This window comes from Halichoeres trimaculatus, unplaced genomic scaffold (genome assembly GCF_033239565.1).
Source record: "Halichoeres trimaculatus isolate MK-OKI-2021-1 unplaced genomic scaffold, fHalTri1.1 fHalTri1_scaffold_8, whole genome shotgun sequence".
Taxonomy (NCBI): Eukaryota; Metazoa; Chordata; class Actinopteri; order Labriformes; family Labridae; genus Halichoeres; species Halichoeres trimaculatus.
Genome location: NW_027437186.1, coordinates 20,298,134 through 20,323,339, shown reverse-complemented (window position 1 = coordinate 20,323,339; position 25,206 = coordinate 20,298,134). Strand labels below are relative to the sequence as shown.

Genomic DNA, 25,206 nt, shown 5'->3' with positions numbered 1-25,206 from the left:
CTCAGTATCAGATGTTAAGGCTGTTTATTGTTTAATTGTAAAATGTGCATCAAACTTCCAGCTACCGTCAGGTTAACTTTCCATTATGACAAACGGCTTTAATCTGACATCAGATGTGACGGGACAGTTAATTTAGATATAAATGTATATGCTGGTTCAGACAGTTACATTAAATAGTGATTGCTGTGATTGTTTATTGCATTAAAATGTGCCTGACACTCTGGAAACCTGCCTCTGAGGCTTTGATGACATGCGCGCACATGTGCGCCTGTCACCAAATTACAGCTGCGGAGGGTGCGCTCTGCTTTGCTCCGAGGATAGACCAGGTTGGAGCTGGCGAGCTTTCAGCGCACTTTTTTGGCACGAAATTGTCATTGCGCCAACAGGAATCTGCTGACACCTCCCCCTGGTGCGCCGTCAACTCCCCCTGGCGCGCAGTCACACCCATCTCTGCGCAGACGGTCTACCAAATTGTCAAATAGGCAGCTCACGGTGGTGCGCCGCACGTAATTAGCACTGCCCAGGCTGCGCCATGCTTGTGCCTCCTGCGCTGCGTCACAAAATTAGAGCCCAATGTGTTAGCAGGAGAGTGTTAATGGAAGCTTCAAGGTGCTCAGTGTATTATATTATGACACACGAACAAAAAAGAAAGATGATTACTGACTTAGACTAATGCTAAACTTAGACGCTTCACCGAGTTCAAGTTTAGTAAAATGACCTCTGAAAAGACTGGTCAGTCCTGACTCAGTCCTGGTGTTTATATAGATGATGTTAATGTTTGCTCCCGTTAATGACCATAGCTAATATTTTGTTGACCATCTCACCTCTCCCTAGAATATCAGTCTTGTCCCAATAAGGATTAGTTGAATTTATTAAGCGGATTAAAAAACTGGATGTTATGGCCATCTGTGTGAAGAAGATACCGATCAATACAGAATGGATCTGTGTGGTTGAAAACACAGTGCTCCCATCGTTACATTTGAACCTACATCAAAAAGTAAGCAGACACAAAATTTAACATTTGAAACAAAACATCAAATGGAATAAAATATTAGGACCATCATTGGATAAAATGGATGAAACAAAAAGGAAATGCGATGCTTTGATCCAGTTTGCAGGCTGGATCCTGATGCTGCTAAAGATTGGTGATTTGTTGGATTGGACCCTTGCATTTTTACAACCCTGGGCAGAGTTGATCACTCAAACAAACTCATCTCTGTACAACGCTTAAAAAATAGAATAAAAAAGTAAACAAGAAACTGTACAAGGCACTTTTTAGTTCCACAGGGTTAACTGACAAGTCCTGGAAGGGAGTGCAAAATCCTGGCTCTTTGGTTGAGTTGCCATGGCTCAGAGATGGTGACGGAAAAGAACACAGGTGAGTTTAGAGTTCTTCAATCAGTCATCTCCATCAGAAAATTAATCATCCTCGGAAGTCTTCATCCTCAATGGTAAAGGGTAGGAAACTAGGGAAAAACTCTTCCCCACAGGCAAAGATGAGTCTCAAGATTTAATATAGTACAAATACATTAAAGAAGAAATATGCTACGTCTGCTGGGTTTCCCAAAGGCTACACCTGAGAATGGTCCGGGCTGCTTGTATGGCCCTGTAGGTAGATAATCCGCCCAATCAGGAGGATCAGGAGGCTCACACAGAGCAGCATGGTGGGCTCCTGATGGATGTGCGGCAGGGGGTTCGGATGGATCTCAACTCGTCCATGATGGCCGACCATTCCCTGGAAAAGAAAAGATAGTTGAAGATGTATGGCTCCAATGTGTTATAAATATACAGAACGATGGCCCAAAAGTGAAGGAAACAAATCAGGAGGTTGACTTTTAAGAGTTCAGCCCTGAGGATGCTGGTGTAAACAAAGACAGATGGTTAAAGATGTATCTTTTAACTTTTGTGATGAAGATTTGATGGACCATTTGCTGATGTGCACATCAAGCTTTCCATCCCAGCTTGGCACACTGGTGGTTATAGATCCCCATTCCAAATTCTGAGAAAGGCAATACTTGATCAAAAACGAAAAAAAACATTGAAAAATTGAACTTTCGTTTTTCTATCTTCTATTGAATGACTGGTAAGACATGAAGGAAATTTGATTTTTTGTGATTCAGGCTACAAAAGCAAACAAGAGAACATATTAAAGATGTATTTTTACTTTCCACAAAGTTCTTCTGTAAATGAAAGTAAAAAATTAAGCTAAACATTTCAGTCTAAGTGTTTATAAATATCCCAGAGCTATTCAAGCCCAAATGAGTTAATTCTGTTAGATGTTATGCTTCCTTTCTCTGCTACACAAAATGTTCTGAGTTGCGTGTTACATACATCAAATGTTCCCTTAACAACCTGAGGTCTCTTGATGAATAAAATCAAAGATGGTCATGCACTCACACACACACTACCACACACACCATCATGTTTACATCCACAGGAAGCAGGTAAGTACAGTTCTCTACATCCTGCCATAACTCTCCTTCCCCTCCCTGTCTCCAGGTGTGATTTCTTCACGTCAATGTGTAAATGAATGCATATGTGGAACATGTTGTTATGTCTGATTTTTTTAATGATGGGTGTTGGATAACGTATAAAACCTATGTCAAGACTGCTACCGGTAATAAGATTGAATTAAAGGGATTCTTTCATTTAGTAATGCACAACCGTTAAACTGAGGGGATTTGAGTGAAAGATTTCAAAAAAATAAATTGGGGAGCAGAAGGTGACCTCAAATTCACTTGGATCCCCCATCACCCATAATGCCACTTTAAAATATATGGGGTCTCAATGACAAAATTATGCTGACAAGTAAAATCTCAGGCTCTACTTGTGGTGAGGCCTTGTACACAACAAGTCTTCCTTTCCGTTGCTATTTTAACACCTTTTAGCAGACATATTTGGCACACTGTTGACAGAAACAGGTGTTTCCTTTTTTGCTCTCTATCCCTGCAGTAGAAGCCCTGTGCCTTGGCATCAGTCCATCACTCCAGCAGCTGCAGCCTCTTGCTGATAAGAGACCTGCTGCGGATAAGAAGAGAAAGGACAAATCTTCTGGGAGGAAACTCACTAGGTAGCCTGGTCACAGAGGAAACACTACCAGAAACAACATGGGTCCTGAAGCTGTGTAAAGATTGAGCGGTTGGTTTGTCTCCTAACATTTATAAGAGTCCAGAAACTTTGTTTACACAAACAAACCTATAACTCAACTACCACCAGGCACTTTTGCAAAGAAAGCTTGGAAAGGATACATGCATGCACACAGAGCATTTACAAGAATAGGTAAGTGTTTACAAGAGTAGGAAGCAGTTTTTCCACTGAAAGGTGGCATAAAGCCCATAGACACGGCTGAATAGGGGGGTGAAACCAACCAGTCATTGACTTGCACAGAATAAACCTCTTTTCCTGGGGCAAGACTGTTTGCTGAAAAAAAAACCCAGATCTTTACAGGCAACAGCGGAGGAATCAAGCTGTGTGGTTTGATTTGAAAAGTGAGCCAAAACCACAGAAACCCCAAATGCCAGAGGAGGAAACAGGTGAGGGGAAGACTAGTTAACCCTTTTAGAGGAATCAGGCTGCGCCTGATTCTGCATCTGGCCCTGATCGACTCAGGCTAACTGTGTGGAAAAAGAACACAAGATACAAGAACACTGAATTGATCCTAGTTTTCTGTGAAGAACTGATTTGACAAGCCAAGTTTAATTCAGCTGTCTTACAAATGTCAATAAAAAACAAAGATGAAATCCATGAATGAAGAAATGGAAAAAAAGATTACAAACTGGAAAAGATCCCAATATAAAACAAGTGCATACTGTTTACTAGGGGGCCAATCACAGCTATTGAAGACTGGAAAGATACAAACCCAACATGGGGGAGGCGAAGCATCAACCAAAAACAAAGAACTCATTTTACATCAGTTTTCCATGTTTTTTTATTCCTCCTGAGATAAAAGCACATTAATTGTTTGCTCTGACTAATTGTCAAATCCTGCAAGAGTCAATGTCTACGTTTACATGCAGTCAATATTCGAGTTAAGGTCAACATACCGTTTTTCTGAAAACTTGTTTACATGGGTGAGCAAACAGGGATATTCCTTTTCACATGGTATCCTGATCAAAACAGCAATGTGTGGACATCTTGATGCACAGAGAATGTAATTTCTGCTTCATCTTCCTGTATCCATAGCAACAGCAGCAACAACAACAGCAGCAGCAGTATGGCGGACTTACTGTTCTCAAAAGACAAAGAGTCCTTGTGAATAGAACATACGTAGATCACGAATTAATGTTACTTTGGGTGGAGATATCCTGATAGGAGTATAAATGAGCAAATATCCAGGTTAAAAAATTAGCAACCCAGGGGGGAATCTTCAGGTTTTTAAAAACCAAAATATTCTGCTTTTTAAATAGGGTCACTGGTGTTTTCATGGCTGTGCACAACTAGGTTATTGTTAATATTCTGAATATGAAAGAGTTAATGACTGCATGTAAAAATAGCTGGACTGTTTGAAAAACAGAGTTCTTCACTGGCTGGCCAGTTCTGATGGTGAGAGTATCAGTGGCAGTAAGAGGCGCGTTGCAGGGATAAGATGGTATCACTCTGAAACATAGACAGTAAAAAAAAAAAATGGATGTCCGTTTTCTCGGCTCCAAGTGAGGTCCCCATAAAAACTGCTCCCCCTGGTGGCTGGCTGCAGTGTAGGTTAAAAAATCAGGCTTTCCAGCCATTCCAGATGGGCTGTGGTCAAACTTTAAAAAATTAATACACCTCGTAGAAATGTTTCTCACGTCCTATTGATGTGGTTATTTGAAGACATCATTTGGCTGTCTTGTATTCAGGTCCTCTTTTTTCTGAAAAGTTTTGTTCTCATTCATTATAGGCGGTTAAAAACGAGGCTCTACGTAAGGTTTAACGATGATTGACAGCTGCCGTTCTCGTGTATTTTTTCCGGGATTGTAAAATATGTCGGGAGGTAGAGTAGGGTAGGTAGGGAGGTAGGGTATTTTGGCTTCAAAACTGTACAATGATAAATGGTGGAGCCATGCTGTCCACTCTATATACAGTCTATGCTCTGAAATGAGTGAAGCCGGCAGTGCAGTGTGTTTATGTTGAAGGGGCTGTGAGGACTAAATGGAAAAGTGTGTTTTTCCTTAATAAAGACTCTGTTTCCCGTGAGCATGAGCATCCACTGTTATGAGGACACGACTCTTTCCAAAGTGTGTGTTTGTTTTCAAGCAAACAATCTTTTGAATTGGCCATGTGACATGAAGGTTGCAGTGTTTTTTTTCTCATTAACATGTTTTTTTAAGTAGTAAAATCACAGAATCATACTCAGAGATTTACTTCCTGAACTTGTGCCACTTCTTTTTTTTGGAGAAGGAAATATGTTCTCTTCTGCCAAAACTTTACAATTACTGCAACTTATGTTGTTCTGCTCACAGTAGTGATAATCGTGTTGCAAATCAGGGAATTTTCTCTTCACAAGCAGCTTTGAGAAACAGACATAGTCCTTGTGGTTTTAAAGTTGGCAGAGTTTCTCTGCTCTTTCTTCACCTCATGAACCGCTCTAATGATTTGCCACTGTCAGTACAGTCTGTAGAGTGCAGAGTGAAAAAGGGGGCAATGCCGTCATGACTTAAAGCACTGAAAGCTTGCATCAGTGCAACCGTTGATGTATTGATGACAGCCGAGTATATAACCAGGAAAGGGATCAGTCAGAAGGTTTAGTCCTTTGTAATGATTGTGCACACTGGAGGGTATTCAGAGCTCATTAACATCTACAATAAAGACAATCTGAGAAGCCCTTATGGGTATACAAGGATCACTGCTATTGATTAACTTCTAAATCATCACATATATCATTGGCCTGCACACACTGAAAATGATAATGGGAGAGAGTGAGAGCTGCTTCGATGAGTTCATTACACTGCTGTGTCTCATGTTAACTACAAACATCACATGTTTAAATAATGGAAATGAGTCAATCTGTTGCATTTCTCCTGTTTCCAGTCATAGGTTGATTAAATAGTCAACACATTGAATTAATCTGCACTTAACATTGCCTATGTTCACTTGCCAACTTGGGAAAAAAAAATGTCTGCAGACACAGCAGGCAGTCTTGCCTCATGTTGCTGCTGTCAAGATGTGTGCACTTCCTCTTGTGTCCATTTAGCATCCCACATTCTGCTATAAAGAGCCTCAGTCAGTAGTGTAACAATTGATAATGTTTCTCCCATCCTAAGTGACAGCTTAATACTGGCTGGTGTTTCATATAAAATCTGTACAAAACAACGTGGTTAAAAACAACAGTGTATCTGCGGACATGCACTTTATTTATCAGAATTAACAGTCAAAGAATATGATACCAGTCAATTACTCAACTGAGCTGTGAGATCATCTTAAACACGATGAATTGGGTTTTTTTTAGGATTTCATTAACTAACAACCATTCAGTGTTGGAGAATGATTATTCCATCTCACTGTCTGATTGCCATTGTTTACCCTGATTTGAATTTTCTGAAGTCCTCTTGACTACTTTTAACAGTTTTCTGACCTCAAGAGTTTTTTCATGGGCCTTATCTTTCCCCGATTCTGGTCTTAGCTTCAAATAAGAGATTCTTAGAAAACGACAGGGCTCTGAGAATCGAGTCAGAAAAAGCGCCACTTTGTACTCGGAGGCTTTATGAATAAATCCACAGGTCTTTCATTGGAGTGATTTGCAATACTCCACAGTCTCTACAGAGTTTAGATCTCCTGTGCAAACAGAAGCACGTGTATTTTAAGTGCAGACTCTGACACAATGCAGAACTAGAATCACTGAGCAGTTTTGATTTTCAACCTCTGATCTCAGGGCTTTGGAAAAGAAAAGAAAAAAACGCACAAGTCCACAGACAAAAACACAATCATACAATACCTTACACTCAGAACTCTTACCTCAAATAACTTATTTCGTCATCAAAGATTTGAAATTCTGCGGCTATAAATAGCTTCCTGCTATTCCTCTGAAGGCTCAAAACAAGCAGTTCAACTTGCAAACACACACACACGCAGAGTCATCACTGTGCGCTCCAAATGCATTTTTACAAACACCTGCACACAATAATGCTAGTGTGATGCAATATGAGAGCGGGCAGTCAGCCAATCAACTGACTGGATAACCAGCGGACCAGAAAATCAACCAGCGAGTATGTGAATCACTGCATGGCTTAACCAACTACTTGCACAGTCATTCAGCCAACCAGTCTAACAAGATGTTACAACTTGGGCACAATATCTGGAGATAATATTGCTGTTAGTGATCACATAACTTAGTACTTGAATGTTTATAACATATGCAATATTTTACTGCTATTCTACTAAATTGGAATGAGGCGACAAGAAAGGAACATCTGTGAATCAGAGGTGTCTTTTTGAAATATTTTGTTGTAACGCTTAATTCTTAAACTTGAACTGTTCCTTTTTGAAATTTCAGTCAGGAATAAAAGTGGCTTCTCACTAATTTTTCTTTAATCACTCAACTAAAAATGAAACAATCTGTAAAAAATCTGCAGAATCAGACAAATAAAGGACTACGCAAGAAGATGTCACTTGGATTCAATTTTTCAAATTTCTTATTAAACTAACTTATTAACAATTTAGCCATTTAACGCCATGTCATTTTTTTTTGTCTTTCCTTTTTGGATGTAAAGCTCTTCAGATTTTTAATATTGCTGTTTTTCTTTTCTCCTTTATTCTTTACAGTGGAAAACTTTAGTCAGTCCATTCCAAGAAGCTCATGTGATTTTGTTTGGTCACCACAACTTACTATGCTAGTTCTCAAAATAGCTCTTAAAACAAGGCTACACTTACAAGTACACACCAAAGTAGAACACACACACACACACACACACACACACACACACACACACACACGCACACATGCAAACTGACTCAGGCTTTGTTTTGTTCACTCTTCACCTCTCTCACTCTCTTCTTTGAAGCATGACTATGTCTCCTCGTTTCAAACGCTCTGAAAGTTGTTCAAACATGCAAACACATGCAACACATCAACACTTTCTCACAGAGGCTGCACTGGTAAAGCTGCTGTGTCATCTCTGTTCCTGTCTCGACACTCATATGTCATTCTCCATAAAAGTTACAAAAGTGTTCAAGCAAGCTCTTCTCTCCAAAATGTGGGATTCAAATGCTTTCTTGGTAAAACAAAGGTTAAAAGTGCTTTAGTGCTTCTGTTCTACCTCATTCACACATACGGCAACACACACAAACAAAAACACAAGCAGCCAGCCTGTGACACCAGACTGCTCCGCAGAGTTTCTTAAAGTTATTTCAGTCAGCAGGACAAAGGGCTTCACCTCCTACTGAAAGATGGCAGTCTGTGTGTGTTTAAAAATGTGTGTTTGACTGTCTCTAAGTGTGTGTGTGTCTTTGTGTGTTTGTGTGCGTGTGTGTGTTTTGGCAGGATAATTAGACCTTGTGCTTTGCTGCCTGAGAGTACTTTAACCACAGGGCTGAGCCGTAATGAATCCACACTGTCACGGACACTGGACTGTCACTGAACACACACACTAACACTATCATACGCACAAAATTTCTCTCACACACACCCAGCATGCTTTGTATGTTACAAACTTTTGAAAACAAACACACACATAATCACGCACACATTGTGTAAATGTTTAACTGAGAGGAAAGGAGGGGTGATAGAGGCTGGATGAAATGAGAACAAAGAAGAGAGAGCCAGCAAGAGGGAAGAATACAACTGAAAAAACAAGCAGGTACTCATTTTATTGGTTATTATACACTTGTGTGCACATTTTCCAGACAAATACCAAACCACATCAGTATCATTTGCATAAACTAAGTACTACTAAGTACAAATTGCTCCCTCAGTTTCTCTGGCAATAAAATAAACTGAACATAGAGGAGGCACCTGTGTATGATTTCTTGGATTGTGAGCCATGCATTGCCTCTGCAGCCTGGAGTGATGCAGCTCTGCCTCTTGGCTGATGCTTTTGGGAAATGAAACTAACTACAGCTCTTTTGACTGGCAGCATGCTTGATGAGTTGTGTTCAACAGTAATGGATTGATGCAGCGGTAAGACTGTGGGAACATGTCAGAGCGTTCATCCTTTCTGAACTACAGTAAAGGGCTTTGTTTCTGATACAGCGACAGTTCCCACAGCTGTTGGGTCGTGAAACGTTGCATGGCACCGTCAATCCTGTCCTGAAATAAACTACACGTGGCATGAAAGTTCTATCTATTATCTATCTATCTATTTATTAGCCATTACAGTTTATGCTCAGTGCTGAAAGGTCATGATCATCAATATTTTGTAAGTTTTGCGATAATCAGTCCAATACCAATTCAGAAATGTTTTGCTGAATCACAAATGTCAACCTGAAGGTAGCAACAAAGTAAAAGTCAGGGCATCACTCAGATCATCAGGGTTAATCCCCTGGTAACAATGAATATGCAGACTATCAAAACATAGAAGATAGCTTGCTGCCATGCTTCAAAATAAAAACTGTGTCAAGTGACAACAAAAGAAACATCAGATGATCATCACAGCCAGCCCAGGATACATCCCATAGGGACTGTTGGTTGTTTTTTCCTTTTAAATTTTCATTAATTCTTGACGTGTCTTTCCAAGAGTGAGGTTCACTCCTGGTCTTCTTGATCTGACTACGCAATAAATTTGTGAGCCACTTTCCTAATACTGGCATGAAGAAGAGACGGAGTTCAATGAAGAAGAGGAGATCCAATGGCAGCTTCAGTCCAACATTTTTATTTGAAGTTGACACAATGATTGCACACAGACAAAACCCTCCTCTCCTTCCTCTAAACCTGATGTCCTAGCCTCCTTTATACTACTGGGGCGTCCCTGAATGCACGCAAGCTACCCATGTATGGCAAACAGACTTTGTGTCTGTAGGTTGTTTTTCTGTAACATGACGTCACTGAGAAGACCTTGGTCAAGACAGCTGTGGGCACTAAATCTTTCAATCCTGGCAAAATGAAGAGTCATCTCAAGTACACGGCTAGGCTAAACTTGTCCAAGGGTCAAAGGTTAGCTCCTGCAGGCCCCTGGACCTCTGCAGGCTGCTCTGAAATTCACTCTAAATGAATCCACTTTGAATGAATCCTCAACATTCTCACCCAGTTGTTGCTAAAATATGAACTGTATGCTTGGGGAAATATTACTCTTTGATCAAATAGGTCACAACTAGACGTTTGGAGTTTATGGATTGAATTGGTTCTTCCTGGTTCAACCAAACTTGACTGGAGTACATGATAAGATTCAGGGTTTTGTTATACCATTGTGTTCAGTTTATTGGATTGTTGGTTTGAAGACTTATTGAAATGTTCTTCTGCTTAGAAGCTACCTTAGGTTTCAGTTTGATCCCTTTGTTTCCAGACTGATTTATCTCATTCACTTTAATTCCTGCACATCTTGGTAGCTTAAGGCATCTACACAGATTAGCTATCTTTTTCTTTCATCCTGGTAGTGCAACAGACTAATAATGCTGGACTTTCACCACCAGTGACACAGGCCAATAGACTGAAAAAAAAAAAAAATGAGACCCACTGATTTCCCACCAGTCAACACAGGTGTGTTCAACCACTGTGGGGATTTCCAGCCCTGATCTCTGGGGCACTGTGCCTTTTTTGTCTTTTCATGGTTAATTGAGACGACATCTATTAAAACCACCATGAGTGCATTTTACAGGACAAACTGGTGTTAAAAATCTGTGGTTTTGTTTAAGAAGCAAATCTTTTATGTTGATGAAATTTGGAAATCCTGAAGAATAAACTTTCAAAGTTATGAAACAATGTGAAATCATGCATGTGCATTAACCAGCGTAGCCAGAGAATGAGGACATACCTCCAGGACATATAAAGACATACTTTTCTTCTCTTTCTCTTTCTGTCTTTCTGCTACCCTGACTATGTGTTGAGTCACAACCTTGACTCATCACTTCTCACATATTTCCCCAATCTTCTTCTGTTTCTCTTCCTCTGCAGCTTTAGTCACAGCTGTGAATACTAACCCAGCTTTGTCTCACATGAATCCGGACATGTAACTCATGACGGCCCCTAGGAGTTTTCATACATGGAAGTACACAGAAACAGAACTTAAACTTGAGAGATGGATGAGTAAGCCAGCTGAGTTAATGATGGGTCTGAGAAGGATGTGATGACTGCTGGAGCCACAAGTGAACTCAAATCATATCCCTTTAGGCTTTTCGGGGCTTCTTGGTTAAGTATGTGTGCATGTTAGGGGTGGAAAATCCAGATTGAAGAGGGCAGAGTGGGTTAACTCTCCTGCTGTTTGGAGCTCATTTTCACCAAGAAGGTTAAACATAGAGAGAAAAGACTAATCTGCCGGCTCGGCTCGGCTGCAGCTTCATTGCTGTTGAGCTTTTGACACCATGGGAGCATTTTAAGCTCCTTGTCAGGATAAAACCATCCTGTCAAGCTCATTCTCGGCTGTATTCAAAATTCTATTCCTGTGATGAGATTAAAGCGAGCGCTGATGTTTTTCCCTCGTCTTCTTTTGCTTCCCAAAGCTGCAGTCAGCTCTTTGATAGGGGAGTTAATGAAACTCTGATGATGCAACATGCAGAAATGTTGCCAGGGAAAAAGAAGCCAAGAGGAAATGAACTCTTATTCCAGATACGCAACTTTACTACGAACTAAGCTGATCCATTTTAGTCCCTGCAATGATGTGATTATCAGTGTAGTAAGGGCAACAGTAAGATTACTCTAACTGTCATTTTGTATTCCACATCTAATTAATAATAGAATTAACTCAAAGTCATGCTCTTAGCAGATAAAAAACTCCAAAGAAAGCTGTCACTGAAAGTTAACTGACTTCTATTTCCTTAATTCCTGAAAAACAGGACTCATAATCCAATGAGTACAATTTTCTCTCTCACACACACACTCACAATAATGTGCAAAGTGGGTGGGTCATCTTATAATTAGGGTCTAACCATTGACACATGCAGATAGTTGTCTAGTGTCACCACATGACTGCAAGCCAATGACCTCACAGTGGCTATGGTGATCTGCCAATCACAGCAGAGATGCAGTGACAGGAGATGAGGAATGGAGAGGCGCGGTGATTGTCCGGTGCAAAGTACCAACAGTTGGGGGAGGTAACAGACAACTGAGGTAGATTTATGATTAGAGATGCAACAATCCAACTTTTCTGGTCCTGATACTGATAACAACACCTGAGCTTTGGGTATCAACCAATACCGATTCTGATCTGATACCAGGGTTAAACAATATTCCACATGCTCTACTGTGGGATAGGACAAGTAATGTTTTGTGTAAAAGACAAAAACCAGTACATATTGAATTAGAGAGATTAAAGAAATGACTATTTGATTGTAAATATAAAACTTTTTAGACTTAATCAAAGTTTAGCCTTAGTGTCAAGTTTGGACCGATCCTTTCCAACCGATACCTGATCCCAGTATCGATACCTAGGTGCATCCCTAGTTATAATGCTGATTTTAAGATAATGATTGTCAATACAGCATTCAAGAGTGTCTGAAAAATGCAAACGTAAGAAGGCATTCCCATTACCAGAGCTGTCATTGGAATTACATTTAAAAAATAGATCTTACTTATTGCATTTAGAGCCAAAAATGAAAAAAAGTTTCTAACTATGATTGTCTCAGAATTTAAATTGAAAATGGTTACAAAGTAAATTCTGCTCATCAGTCTTTTTCTGAAGACTGGTCTTGAAAAGAGGGGGGTCGTCTTAAGCCACGTTTCCACCAAGCAGACCGGTTTGGTTCGTCTCGGTACGGCGTGCATTTTGTGGCGTTTCCACTGACTTATCCCAGGATAGATCCCCAAATAACAGAGACTAGCCGTTCCACTTTTTGGGACCCTTTCGTATGGACACCAGACTGAACCGATCCGCTCTCGGAAGGTGGAGTTACAACACTGCAGACTGATGATTGGTCAAAAGAATCATCACATACCCCGCAACAGCAGCTGCATTTCTCATGGCAGCACACAGACTTCTCTAAAACAAAGCTTGATGCTTTGTATCAAAGAGCTACATGCCAATCACAGAGAGGACGAAATGCTGGATGTCTTTGTGTGTACTGTCTTCTTTGTATACTGTGTCGCGTTTTTCTTCTTCATTGGTTTTATTAGCGGGGTACACTGTGTCGTGCTGCTACGGCGTCATGCTATTGTTTAACAGCTGCGGCTTTCGGCACCCGGCTTACACGCCGCCTACCACGAGAGGGCACAGTTTGCTGTGGAAATGCAAACGGGATCAGACGTAACTGAACTGAACTGAACCAGACTGCTTAGTGGAAACATGGCTTCATATTCAGGGTCTTCCTATATTAGGGTCAATGCAGTACTTACAGAATAGAAACATTTCAGAAACACATCCATATGTGACATGACCCATGTCTTCATTTTCTTCAAAGCTGCTAGTTTCACCTTTAAACTGTGAACAATCAGTGAACTCTGTTTGCTCTCAGCACATAGACTCATGAGCTGTACCACTTAAGTTTTGTTTTTGGTTTCCCCCACTCCTGGAAACCAGCACACAGCCATGCAGAGAGGAACACGTCTGTTCTATTAATTTGCTGTCATATGGCTTTTTTTTTTTTTTTCCTTTTTTTCTTTTTTTTAAACGCTGTGGTGACTGTGGCATCTGGATTTTATGCCCCCCGACCCGCCAGGCTTTGTGCTGGGTTATTTTCTGATCTAAAGTCACTACGGGTTTTGTCACCCACAGTGCAGTGCAAATAACCAGCTGGTCTCAGGCTGCTTCCTCCCCCTGTTTTCCCCCTGTTTTTGTTTATAGTTGGGTTATTGGCCAACACTGACTTATTAATTGTGCAAACACTTAATTAGATCAACAACATTAGATTTTAACACAGACAAAAATTTGAATCTAGACATGACTTGACTTTTGAAACCCTTGTGGAGACGGGTTGAGAGTTTGGCTGACAGACAATCAGCTAATTCCAATCAAGTGAGAGGGCTGGGAGTTGTACTTGTGGTTGTGGGTAGTGACTCTTTTTACCCAAATCAAACCTCCCTCCCTCCCTCTCTCTCTCTCTCTCTCTCTCTCTCTCTCACACACACACACACACACACACACACAACTAAATGAGTGTCTGTGATCACTGACCCTTAACAGCAGTGTATTAAAGTCGTCTCCAATCCGTCGGAGTTCTCGTCCAATTGCCTCTGTCTGCATGTCCCCTGCTGCGTTTTGTTGCCGCGGGCTAGACAGGCTGCGAGAGCGTCCTGGAAGAGGGAAGAAAAACAGACGTTACTAACATGGTACAGTTTTGTGATGATTAAAGGTTTAAAGCCCCTCCACTGAGACGAGTGTATCACAAAATGTGGTCGACTTGAGTCTGCAGGTCCATGTGGGGTTGGGGGTTAAAAGCTAACAAGGCCATCTATCGTGGGGAATTTAAACCTTATCTTGATTTAAAATTGGTTAAACTTAAGTGATTGAGCTGACAGACAACAGAGAGATCATTGTAGACAGAGGTAGTTTCCTGTCTTCTTTGTCTCTCTTTGTCGTTACTTGATGTTTTTCAAGGCCTAAGAAACAAAAAAGAAGGCAAATGCAGCAATCAGCGTCAAGACACAGCTGCAGTTCAAACTGTTGTCACATCCCAATAATCTGTCACACAGCTTCAATAAGTCAATATGGACTTAACAGATAAACTATTTTACTTGTGATCTAAGGATGTCTCAAAAACAGCACATTAGAGACTGCTAACCCTATTAGCAGTATCATTTTGAGGAAATGAAACAATAAAACAGAAAAAACAAAATCAACTACATGAACACAGCTTAGTTTTAGGTTTGAGGTTGAGAAAATCTGACATTTCAATGATGCTTTGTTACCAGGCATTGTTCACAAATACACAGGAGATGCATTCATCCAAACAATCACTTCTCACCGATATGTGATTACCATCAATCATTTTTAGGATCTCAAAGCCAATCAGTCTCAACGACGAATGTGTAAACAGCGTGTATCGCGGAAAGTCGCAGAGGCAAAGACAAATATTGCTCTACCAGCTGTGTGGATGAGTAAGTGTGGGAGTGTATCTTTTTTTTTTCGTGGTTCATCTGTTATATTTTCAATCTGAACTACATTATGACTATGAAACACTCTGACCCTTTCACCCGTCTCCATATGACTCATGCATGTTCTGAAACCTAGACAGATTATTTCTCACATCCTCCGATATTCAAGCGACATAGTGACGAGGCTGCTTTCCAATCGCTCCGTTAGATTTCACCAACAGCATCCACATGAGCTTGTACACCATATGCTATGCTATGCTATGCTATGCTATGCTATGCTATGTTATGTTATGTTATGTTATGTTATGTTATGTTATGTTATGTTATGTTATGTTATGTTATGTTATGTACAGCTAATAATGTAGCACCATCATGCCTCCTTTGCTTTTGCTTTTGTTTGCTGTCTCAGATTACACCTCTCCTCTGGGCAGTAAAATGTTGATGCTGTTTGTTACAGAGAAAAAAGCAAGCACAACAACAGTTATTCATGTGTTTATATCTGAATAAATAAAGCTATTTTGGGATAGTCATGCTGCTTTGAAGTTACTTTGTATTATTACAGTATCAGCTGCTGTCTGGAGGCAAACTTACCCTGAGGATTTATTACATAGTCCATGAAATAGAAAATAACTTTTTTTTAGAGGACTGAAGAGCAACAGAAGAAAGCCTCTTTAAAACACTACGCTGACTTTCACAAACCAGTCCCTTTGTAAAATGTGAATGTTAAGTTTGGGGTTGACAACGTGGAATAGTGACTGGGGTACTGATGTAATTCAGATGGGAAACTTAAGCTATTTTTAAAGACTATACAGCTCAAGTTGCCACAATATCTTTTTCAACTTTTGTTTGTCTTGCAAAAAAAATTGCCTACTTGCATGTTTATAGTAGTTATTCACAACTCTGCTAAAACTGACTTGTCTTGGAAAGTTTACAAGGAAGGTTGCTGGAAAAAAAAAAAGTCCAGATAAAGTCAGGGGGGATATTTGCATTCACAGCTAACAGCTCACAGCTTGGAAATTTGGGGAAATTTTCTGATTTTTTAAGCATGTTTGAATACAACAGAGTATTAGGGTCACATTAAGAGAAAATACTTTTTGTTAAAGGTCCCATATTATGCAAAAATCACTTTATTAAGTCTTTAATGGAAATTTGTGGGTGTTGGGCTTTCCTCCCAGCCCACAAAACGTGATAATTAATAACAAAACCTGTACTTAGTAGTGCTTGTGAATGTAAAATCCTGACCAAAAATGAGATGTTTGGAATTTGCGGGATTTGCCGACGTCAGTGATTCCCTTTTATGACCAATCAGGAGCAAGTCTGACCTGATTGGTCCACTGAAGCAGATACCCCCGAACCCCCTCCAGGGGGAGGAGTGTGGCTGTTTTTGGCTGTAAACAGCCACATAGTTTGATGCACAAGCTTCCCATCTCGGAAGAAGACAAGACTAAGTGGCTGGAGTTCATTTATCAAGGTAATGTGCCAGCTGCACTCAGTAAAACTGTGCATGTGTGTGCTAGTCACTTCACGGCTGACTGCTTTTCTATCTTTGGACAGTACAACAGGGGGCTAGCAAATAGACTGGTCCTGAATCCAGGCGCATTACCAACCATCCCCAACAAACCTCAGACCCTGGAAATGTGAGTATTTTAAATGCTGTGTGCTGAGGAGCAGATGTAAGAGCTTTTCCTCAGTGTCCCCCCTGTCTCTGTGTTAGCTTCAGGATGCTAACTTTAGCTGCAGTTAGCCTGTTGTTTTAGCCTGTAATGTTACTGTAAACGAGCTTCACTGTTTTCCAAACATTATGCACTCAGAGCTTGTGGCACCGCTCTCAGTGACTAGAAAGAGCGGGGCGGTATCAGCGGTGGCTCATTTACATACAAAGGTCACGCCCACTAAATCAGAGCGTTCTGAACAGAGGGGCTATGAGAGCCTGGAAACAATGCTGCTGTGCTTGATTTATTGGCTTTTTGGACCAAAACATGTTACTACCACTTCATGAATACATCAATGATCCATATTAAACTGCAGAAAAGGAGCATAATATGGGACCTTTAAGGATTTCTGAATTAAGTTGTAAAGTTACAAGAATAAAGATGTAATAAAATTGTAGTTTTGATAGTGGCTGACCAATGTATGTAAACAGATGGTGAGGCTAAACAAAGAATGATAAGTGCTGATTATGATAAGTATCTGGATGCTCAGATTTTATAAAAAGCTTATAACATAACTTTCTTTTCATAAGGTACAGAATTTAATCTGATCTAATAGCTTTTTCTCATAAAATGAAAGCCATCTATTGACATAATGATTTTATGTAACAATATGACTTTATTCCTGCAACACATTAACTTGATTTTTATACATCAAAAAACTGCATCAAAGTCTGAAGCTTCACTCAGAAGCAACCTGAGTGAAGGTGTGATCTCCCTGCTGTAGGAGGAGGAAGTGATTTGATAGAATAGCTGTAATCAGGCTGTCAGAGAAGGACAACAACAAGATGATAAACGGATCCTCCTTAAGCTATGGCACTTTATCTCCCTCCATAACACACCATCATGCCAGGAGTCTTGATAACTGAGATGTTTCTTGTGCAGGGGATAATGAGTGATGTTTTGTAAGTCTCTGTGTGTTTATCTCCAATCTGCTCAATCTGATGGATGTAGTACACTGAATGGGAGGCAAAGGATTTCTGTCTGCAAATTACAAAAGACCTACAGGCCTATTTTGACTGCTAGACACACACACGCACACACATATACACACAGACACACACACACACACACACACACACACACACACACACAGGCCATTTTGATTGGCGTGCTTAATGAATGACACGCACACACGCACTCACTCACTGTGTTTTGACTGGCATCTTGTCTGTCTGGCTACGATGAAAAACAATTAAAGAGACAGGCAATCTGTGAAGCAAATCACTGCTATTATAAAATGAAGAGTCAAATACACAGAGGAAGTTGAGATTACTTGTTTACAACAAACCACCCTTCTCCAAAAAAAGAGAGGAATACAGGAAGATAAAGAAAATGTTTGTTCAGTTTGGGGTTTCTGCTGAGTAGACTTTGTTGGTTGTTTGTTCAAAAACAACTCATGTTTCAGTTTGTCTGTTGCTGTGCAACACGATAGACAACTTCAGGCAACAACATCACACAGTGGCACTGCAGGCGAACAGAAATAAGGACAGAAACGTTTATTTATAGACTCGAATATCGACTTCATTTAATAGAGGTTTTTTTTAATCAGCATTAAAGAACTTCTGCCCTGTCAATGCAATCTATCTTCAATGTAGGCATCTTGTTTTTCTTTTCAACCAGCAAAAACACAAGGGCAGTAAAATCATGGCCTGGCTGTGAGAAGTGATCGGTTGATGAAACACTTTGTAGATGGTATAAGATAACTATATAACTGAGCCTACTACTAGCCTCGGTAAGTGGTCCTTGTGACATGCCCTATACCATACTCTGTATATAGAGTTGACAGTGTGGCTCCGCCATTTATTATTGTACGGTTTTGACGCCAAAATGTCGCCATCTCAGGCACCACCATGGCAGCAGTTTGGAGCCAGAGTCTGCGCAGTAGAGACGATGAGGGATTCTGGGAGAATCTGAGTGGAGCTGGGTGACAAAAATATATATATTTTTTTTCTTTCAAGAGTCCAATCACTTCCTGACTCTACCTCTCGACATATTATACAATCCCCGAAAAAAATACACGAGAATGGCAGCTGTCAATCATCGTTAAACGTTACATACAGCCTCATTTTTAACCTCGTACAACTAATGAAAACTAAATTTTTCAGAAAAAAAGATGACTTGGATACAAGACAGACAAATGTTATCTTCAAATCACCACAACAATCGGACGTGAGAAACATTTCTACGAGGTGTATTAATTTTTTAAAGTTTGACCACAGCCCATCTGGAATGACTGGAAAGCCAGATTTTTTCACCTATACTGCAGCCAGCCACCAGGGGGAGCAATTTTTGTGGAGACCTCACTTCGAGCAGAGTAAGCCGACATCCATTTTTTGTTACAGTCTTTACCCTATACAGGCAGCTCAAGGCTACATTAGCTGCTAGCATAACCAACCTTGACCCCTACAAAACTTGTATGTTGCCAATTTGGTTTGTTGTCCTGTTTTGAAAATGACAAGGGCAGCACAGAACAGAGTGAATGACAACAGAGCAGGACGGTCGTCTGACTTTACCTGGACTTTGATAGCTTCAGTGTCATACAATCAAGACCTTAGTCTCATAACATAATAACTCCAACGTCCTACCATAATGACTTTAATCTCATAACGGAACAACTTCAGTCTCACAACATATCGACTTTGGTGTAGTAACATTATAATTGTCATCTCAGAACATAAATCAAATTATTGCATTTCTTTGCAACTGGTAAAAACAGAGAAGAGTGATGTGTCCCAGAATGAATAAATAATCTGTGGTTGAAGTCTCTACATACAGTTAATAGAATCATGGTTTAATCATATCATCATTAACATAAATGGAAAACTGTTGTTCTTTGCTGCGACTCAGTCCACATACCTGTGTAGAATGCTAAAGTCTGAGGTGGGGAGAGCACATCTCCCCTCTTTTCTATGTGCATGCATGAAAAGCAAAGGCAGGGAGAGCAGCGATGAAGTGTAACATTAATAGACTGTGTTGACATCTCTGATACAGCATGTTAGCATAACACAGAGTAAAGCACTGATGAAGAATTGTAATATCAATATCAGATATAAACGGGCTTAAACTCCAACTGTAAAACGTATTCAACATCACCAATTCAGTACAAATTTCCACGCATCCATTCATCTTCTTAACCCCTTATCCTGTTCAGGGTCGCGAGTGGCTGGAGCCTATCCCAGCTGTCATTGGGCAAAAGTCGGGGTACACCCTGGACTGGTAGCCAGCCAATCGCAAGGCTGACACAGAGACAGCCAACCATTCAGGCACACACTCACACCAAGGGACAATTTAGGGTGCTCAATTAACCTGGTGAGCATGTTTTTGGACTGTGGGAGGAAGCTGGAGTACCCGGAGGGAACCCACGCATGCATTGGGAGAACATGCAAACTCCACACAGAAAGACCCACCGGCCAAGCTGAGAAACGAATTGGTGATCTTCTTGCTGTGCGGCTGCAGCACCACTGTGCAGCCTAGTGTTAAACTTCTCAGTGTTTATTATATTTATTAGAATATTTCAAAATAGGCTTTATTTGTAGACATTGAAAATGTTCTTGATAAAATAATAATTCAAGCTTCATATATCTGACAAACCTAAAGCCTGATGGTATGGTTTATTTCCTGTTTGTGTTTTCAGCAAAAATTTGCATGAAGGTTCACATTAAGACCACAAAGTGCCCCAGGCAGGCCACCCCTGGCTGCGCCCTTGCCAGTGTTAAAATATAAAAAGAGTACAGTACTTCCTCTCTCCACAGATTGGCTACGGAATCATTTCTTTTACTATGATCCACACACACTCACACACACACACACACACACACACACACACACACACACAAACACACACACACACACACACACACACACTGGGGCGTGTTTGGTTCAGTAAGAAATCAAGACCCTTCTTCCTTCCTGTAAATCTGACTCAGCAGGATTCTATGAAAACTGTGAGTTTGAGGCGACAAACCAACATCAGTAGCTCTGCCAAAGGCCATAGATATGCCCCATCAAACGTAATCACAGAGAGGGAAACAGAGAAAAAAGAAGCTTTAACTACACATCATATCACATAAAGGAGTAGAGACAAGACATCAAATATATTTAACCACAAAGATGAATCATTAGAGCATAAGTGTTAAGACAACTGAATTTGATATTTGATTATGTAAATGTTGCTGTTAAGATTGTATGTTTTTTGCAAGTTTTATGCAAAGCAACACAACACAGCTAAGTCCAACCTGTTCAAATTGTTGTATTCTTATGAAAGAGATTCACTTTGGCAGTTGTTGGATCAGTGGGTTATAGATTTCCTGTGAGATTAGATGTGAGTTTGGTTTAAATGCTTTCATAGGATATGGGAGTGTTTTTCTTTGAGTCGATATTACTCACCAGGAAGAAGAGTTACACCACATAAGGTAAAATAAGTGAAGCAGCTACTGTGAGTCGCACAAATAGGATTTTGGATCTGTGTGTGTCGGCCTGAATTGGGAGGTGGAGTCATTAGCCAATAGTAGTTACTACAGTGTGAAAACAGATACGAGACTACAGCAGAGTGGGGTAAAAAGGCTTGCTCTTCCCTTATGAGTAAGATCTAGTGCGAGAGGCAGTGAACAAAAACATCCTGAGTATGTTTGCACACTTTTTTGATATCATTGTTAACTTTCAACACCACCACCCGCCCAAACCAAATCTGTGATAAAAGTAGCTTAAGAGCTGTGCAGAGCTGATATCTGGTTTCATATTTTGCTGAACACCCACACAGAAGAAGCAAGAGCTGCTAGATTTCTGGGCAAAAACAGTCAGAGCAGATTATAGAGGATGATTCAGGCCAAGAACTTTCACACACACACACACACACACACAACTTGTAAACTATCAGGATGAAGCATGTAGACTCAGATTGGGACTTATCTGCAAATGATTGTGCAAGACAAAAATTACTCGGGGAAGACTGACTCCTGAGGGGTGATTACAGCGAAGTGTAAGTCACAGGTTTCTGAAACATCATTGATTTTTAAGATGTTAAGTGCACCAAAAAAAAAAAAAAAAATACAGACACATTTCGAGTTGCAGAAGTCATTCTTTTAAAAAAAAATGTTATTTCCAAGTCAAAACGACTTACCAAATAGAATCATTGCATGCTTATCAACTCGTGTGCAATGTCACACATTACCTTTTGTGTAAGGAGTTTCAGCATGTACCGCCTGCTGTGCACAGTGAAGGCGGTTAGTCATCGGTTACGCATGCAAGGTGCCAGTGCTCACCGTACTGCTGGTGCGATCCGGGTCCTCCGCCGTGCGCCTCAGCCATGCACTGCAGGGCGTGTTGCATCACCTGACCGGTTGGACTCGGGGTCTGTGTGGCTTTGTCAGCAGTCTGTGGCCTTGGGGAGAGCGGAGAGCTCGGCAGAGAGTCACCGTCAGAAGAAAAATATCCACTGGAGGCGCGGCGAAAGGGGTGGAAGATAGACCTCTTCTGAAACACGCCGAGGCTGTCACGAGGAGAGACAGGTCTGGGTCTGCACCAGGATGGTGAGTCCGGCTCTCCTCCTCCTCCTCCTCCCGTGGATTCGGCGCGACCAAAACTTCGCAAGCCGCCGTGGTCTGAACGGGAGGTTTGAGGTGGGTCTCCCTCTGTGCCCTGTGTAGCTGTTAACGTGGGCGAGACATCGGACCGGTTCGGTGGTCTGTTGGATGAACAGAGCGGCACCGTCAACCTTGGGTTTCATCCCTCTCCCTTACAGCTTCACGTCTCTGCAGAGAGTGGAGCTACAGCTGATGTGCACCAGCGCACAGACGCGCAAGACTCGTATTCACCTATTTTCACCTCAAACAGCGGGGTTCCTGTGGCTTCAACTAGTTTATTCTGCAGAAAATGGCTACGACTGACGCACAAAAGAGCAGTTTTTCGAGGAACATGGACATGCAAAGACCAAACTGCCAAACAGGAGTGGTTTTTCAATAACTAACTGCCCTTTACAGCCGATACCCCAAGACGCCTTTGGAGTAATGAATCTACTTTTGATAGTGTGTTGTGGATATGTCCCTGGCTCTGGTTTCCTGGTCAAAATGACACCGGAGCGTCTCAGTTGTTTGGCAGAAGTTAGTCATTGCAGCAGATCTTTGTTTGACTAGTGGAGGACAAATAATCACACTCAGGAGGAAACGTCTGGAGTAACTTCAGCTGCGTCACATGAAAACAACTTGAAAGAAATGCGTCTCAAGGGACCGGGGTTGGTCTGGATAACTCGCCTTTAGACAAATTTACCGTGACGGTCATTTATTTTCTGTGACTTTTCTGCTCATTCACGACTGATGAAGAATTTCTTAATCCGTAGTAAAAACTATCTCGATTGAAAATGTCGTTTTACTAGAAAAACGAGAATAGACAGGACCCGTTCTTAAAATATGTCACATTATTAGTTTTAATAAACAACGCTCAAACTAAACTTCCTGTTTGTCCAGTGTCCTTATTAAACGACAGCTTCCTAATCCAGTGGCCCACTGTCCTACTTTCCTACTTTTACTCCTCCAATAAGAACAGACGGGTCATATGCACAATTTTCCACAGGTTCTGCTACATTTTACGCACTTTTTTAATATCCACGCTCCATTTTACGCACAAGCGAACAGAGACAGAAACCGCACCGAAACTGGACGTGACGTCTGTCCTCCAGCCACATAAATACATGAACTTGTCTTTTTGGGTTTGCTGCTCATCCAAGCGCTGTGAGCAGACTTGAAGCGTGTCTGTCTGCATGTAGAAAGAAACGTTACCAAAACGCACAGGTGGCCACAATACCGAAAGGGAAAAGTACGCGTAGAGGAGAGAAAACCACATTAAAAAGGTGATTAAGACATCTGAGAAGGTTGCACGGAGCTGAATATTTAACGGTGTGTGCCTCCTATAATTGTAAGTTTAATTCGTTTTAAAGCCAAGTAGTACGCGCGCGCCTCCCTCAGGTCAGCGAGCAAACTCTCAGATACACCGATTCCTACAGGTGTAATACTGTCAGTGTGAGCTTCTACATTCTCACATCAGCCTGTCATCACAACTGGTAATATTAGGATAACACAATTTGGCGTGTCCCTAATACGCTTTGAAACACTCGTGGAACTATTACCTAACAGAGTGGTAAACTGTACGGTTGCTGAACTCAATGACCTCGATCAAAACAAAGCAGACAGTATCTTAATCCAGAGCAAAATTTTCTCCTTGTTAGAGAAGATTTGTAATGCACACACAAGCTTGTGTTTCTGTTATTTTATAAGTGTGCAGAGAGATCTGCACGCGCTCTACACATGCACACTACCGTGTCATGAATCTGAAACACGTTAAACCAGAGCGCGCGGCGCTGCTGCCAAACTTACCGGCACGGCAAAGGATTTCAGCAAAACACACGGATGTGCTCCAAAACCTTCTCAGTGTACCAGAGGAATCCTCATTAGACAAGGAACAGTTCCTTCTATTCAACGTCTGCAGTGTCTTACTTTGATCATGTCTAAATGCAGCGTATTAAGTGCCAATAAATGCTTGAAATGTAACTTTTACGCACAATAACCATCCGTCATAACCATTAAGATATAATTTACAATACGAGAAAAACAATGTCAGTGCACATTTAAAATATTTCTGTAACACTTAATATGATGTAACTGTAGAGAGCGGCGTGACAGCCAATGTGCCGGTGGGCAACTCAGTTTCAAATTGGTTTAAAGCACAAAGCTACTCACCTGGACGGATGGTGCATGTCAATGAAGGCACATCATCGCTTCCTCCGAGAAAAACCACGGTGACAAGCTGGCTGTTATGTGGAAATTTCTAAATATTATCAACGGAATTCCTAATAGAATCCACAGGTCCAAAATTAAAACACCACAAAGTTCTTAGAGTGACGAGTAAAATAAAATAATTCCCAGCTTTTTCGCTGAAATCCTCTCGGCAGAAAAGGTTGAATAGTCCGTCTCGTCGGAGTGGAAACGGCACCAGAGGAGGTAAACAAAGTCCAGCAAGAAACTACGCTTTGTCTGCACTGAGTGGATTTCCTTCCTCTCTCCCTCTGTCTCTCTGCTACAATGCACGACCTTTATAAACTTTGAGCCCCACCCCTGAGTGGGTGGAGTTTTACTCCTGGCTCTGTTCTCTTTCCTCTGTCTCCCCCTGTCTGCTGCCCTGTCTGTTACCCGCCTTCACTGGCACAAAGTCCATAAAGTCAAAAGGAAAAGTCACAGAACAGGAGCAGTGATCCCACACTTAAGTAAATATTTATTTAGAATTTTTAAACCAGTTTCTGCAGCCCAATGTGCTTTCTTTCTAAATATTTTAGAGAATTATAGCTATGATAAATCATTTCAGCTCTAACTAAGGCTCAGATGTGAATGGACAAATGTCAGGGATGCAGGTTAT

The 25,206-nt window shown here is 41.0% G+C and overlaps 1 protein-coding gene across 1 annotated transcript; it reads right to left on the bottom strand.

The window, feature by feature from the left end:
• Positions 1-406: 406 nt before the first annotated feature.
• bcl2l11 (BCL2 like 11) lies at positions 407-24,846 on the bottom strand. Its single transcript, XM_074675924.1, has 4 exons — positions 24,534-24,846; positions 22,065-22,486; positions 14,172-14,290; positions 407-1,735 (listed from the first exon to the last, which is right to left on the bottom strand). Exons 1-4 carry the CDS (start codon positions 24,548-24,550, stop codon positions 1,571-1,573), a joined length of 723 nt encoding a protein of 240 aa, XP_074532025.1. The 5' UTR covers positions 24,551-24,846; the 3' UTR covers positions 407-1,570.
• Positions 24,847-25,206: the final 360 nt, after the last annotated feature.

Excerpts from the sequence above, each read along its gene's own strand:
- bcl2l11 (XM_074675924.1), bottom strand. Across the intron at positions 14,291-22,064 it reads CGGATCGCACCAGCAGTACG|GACGCTCTCGCAGCCTGTCT; the intron begins GTGAGCACTGGC and ends TCCCTCTTCCAG. Across the intron at positions 1,736-14,171 it reads TTAATACACTGCTGTTAAGG|GGAATGGTCGGCCATCATGG; the intron begins GTCAGTGATCAC and ends TTTCTTTTCCAG.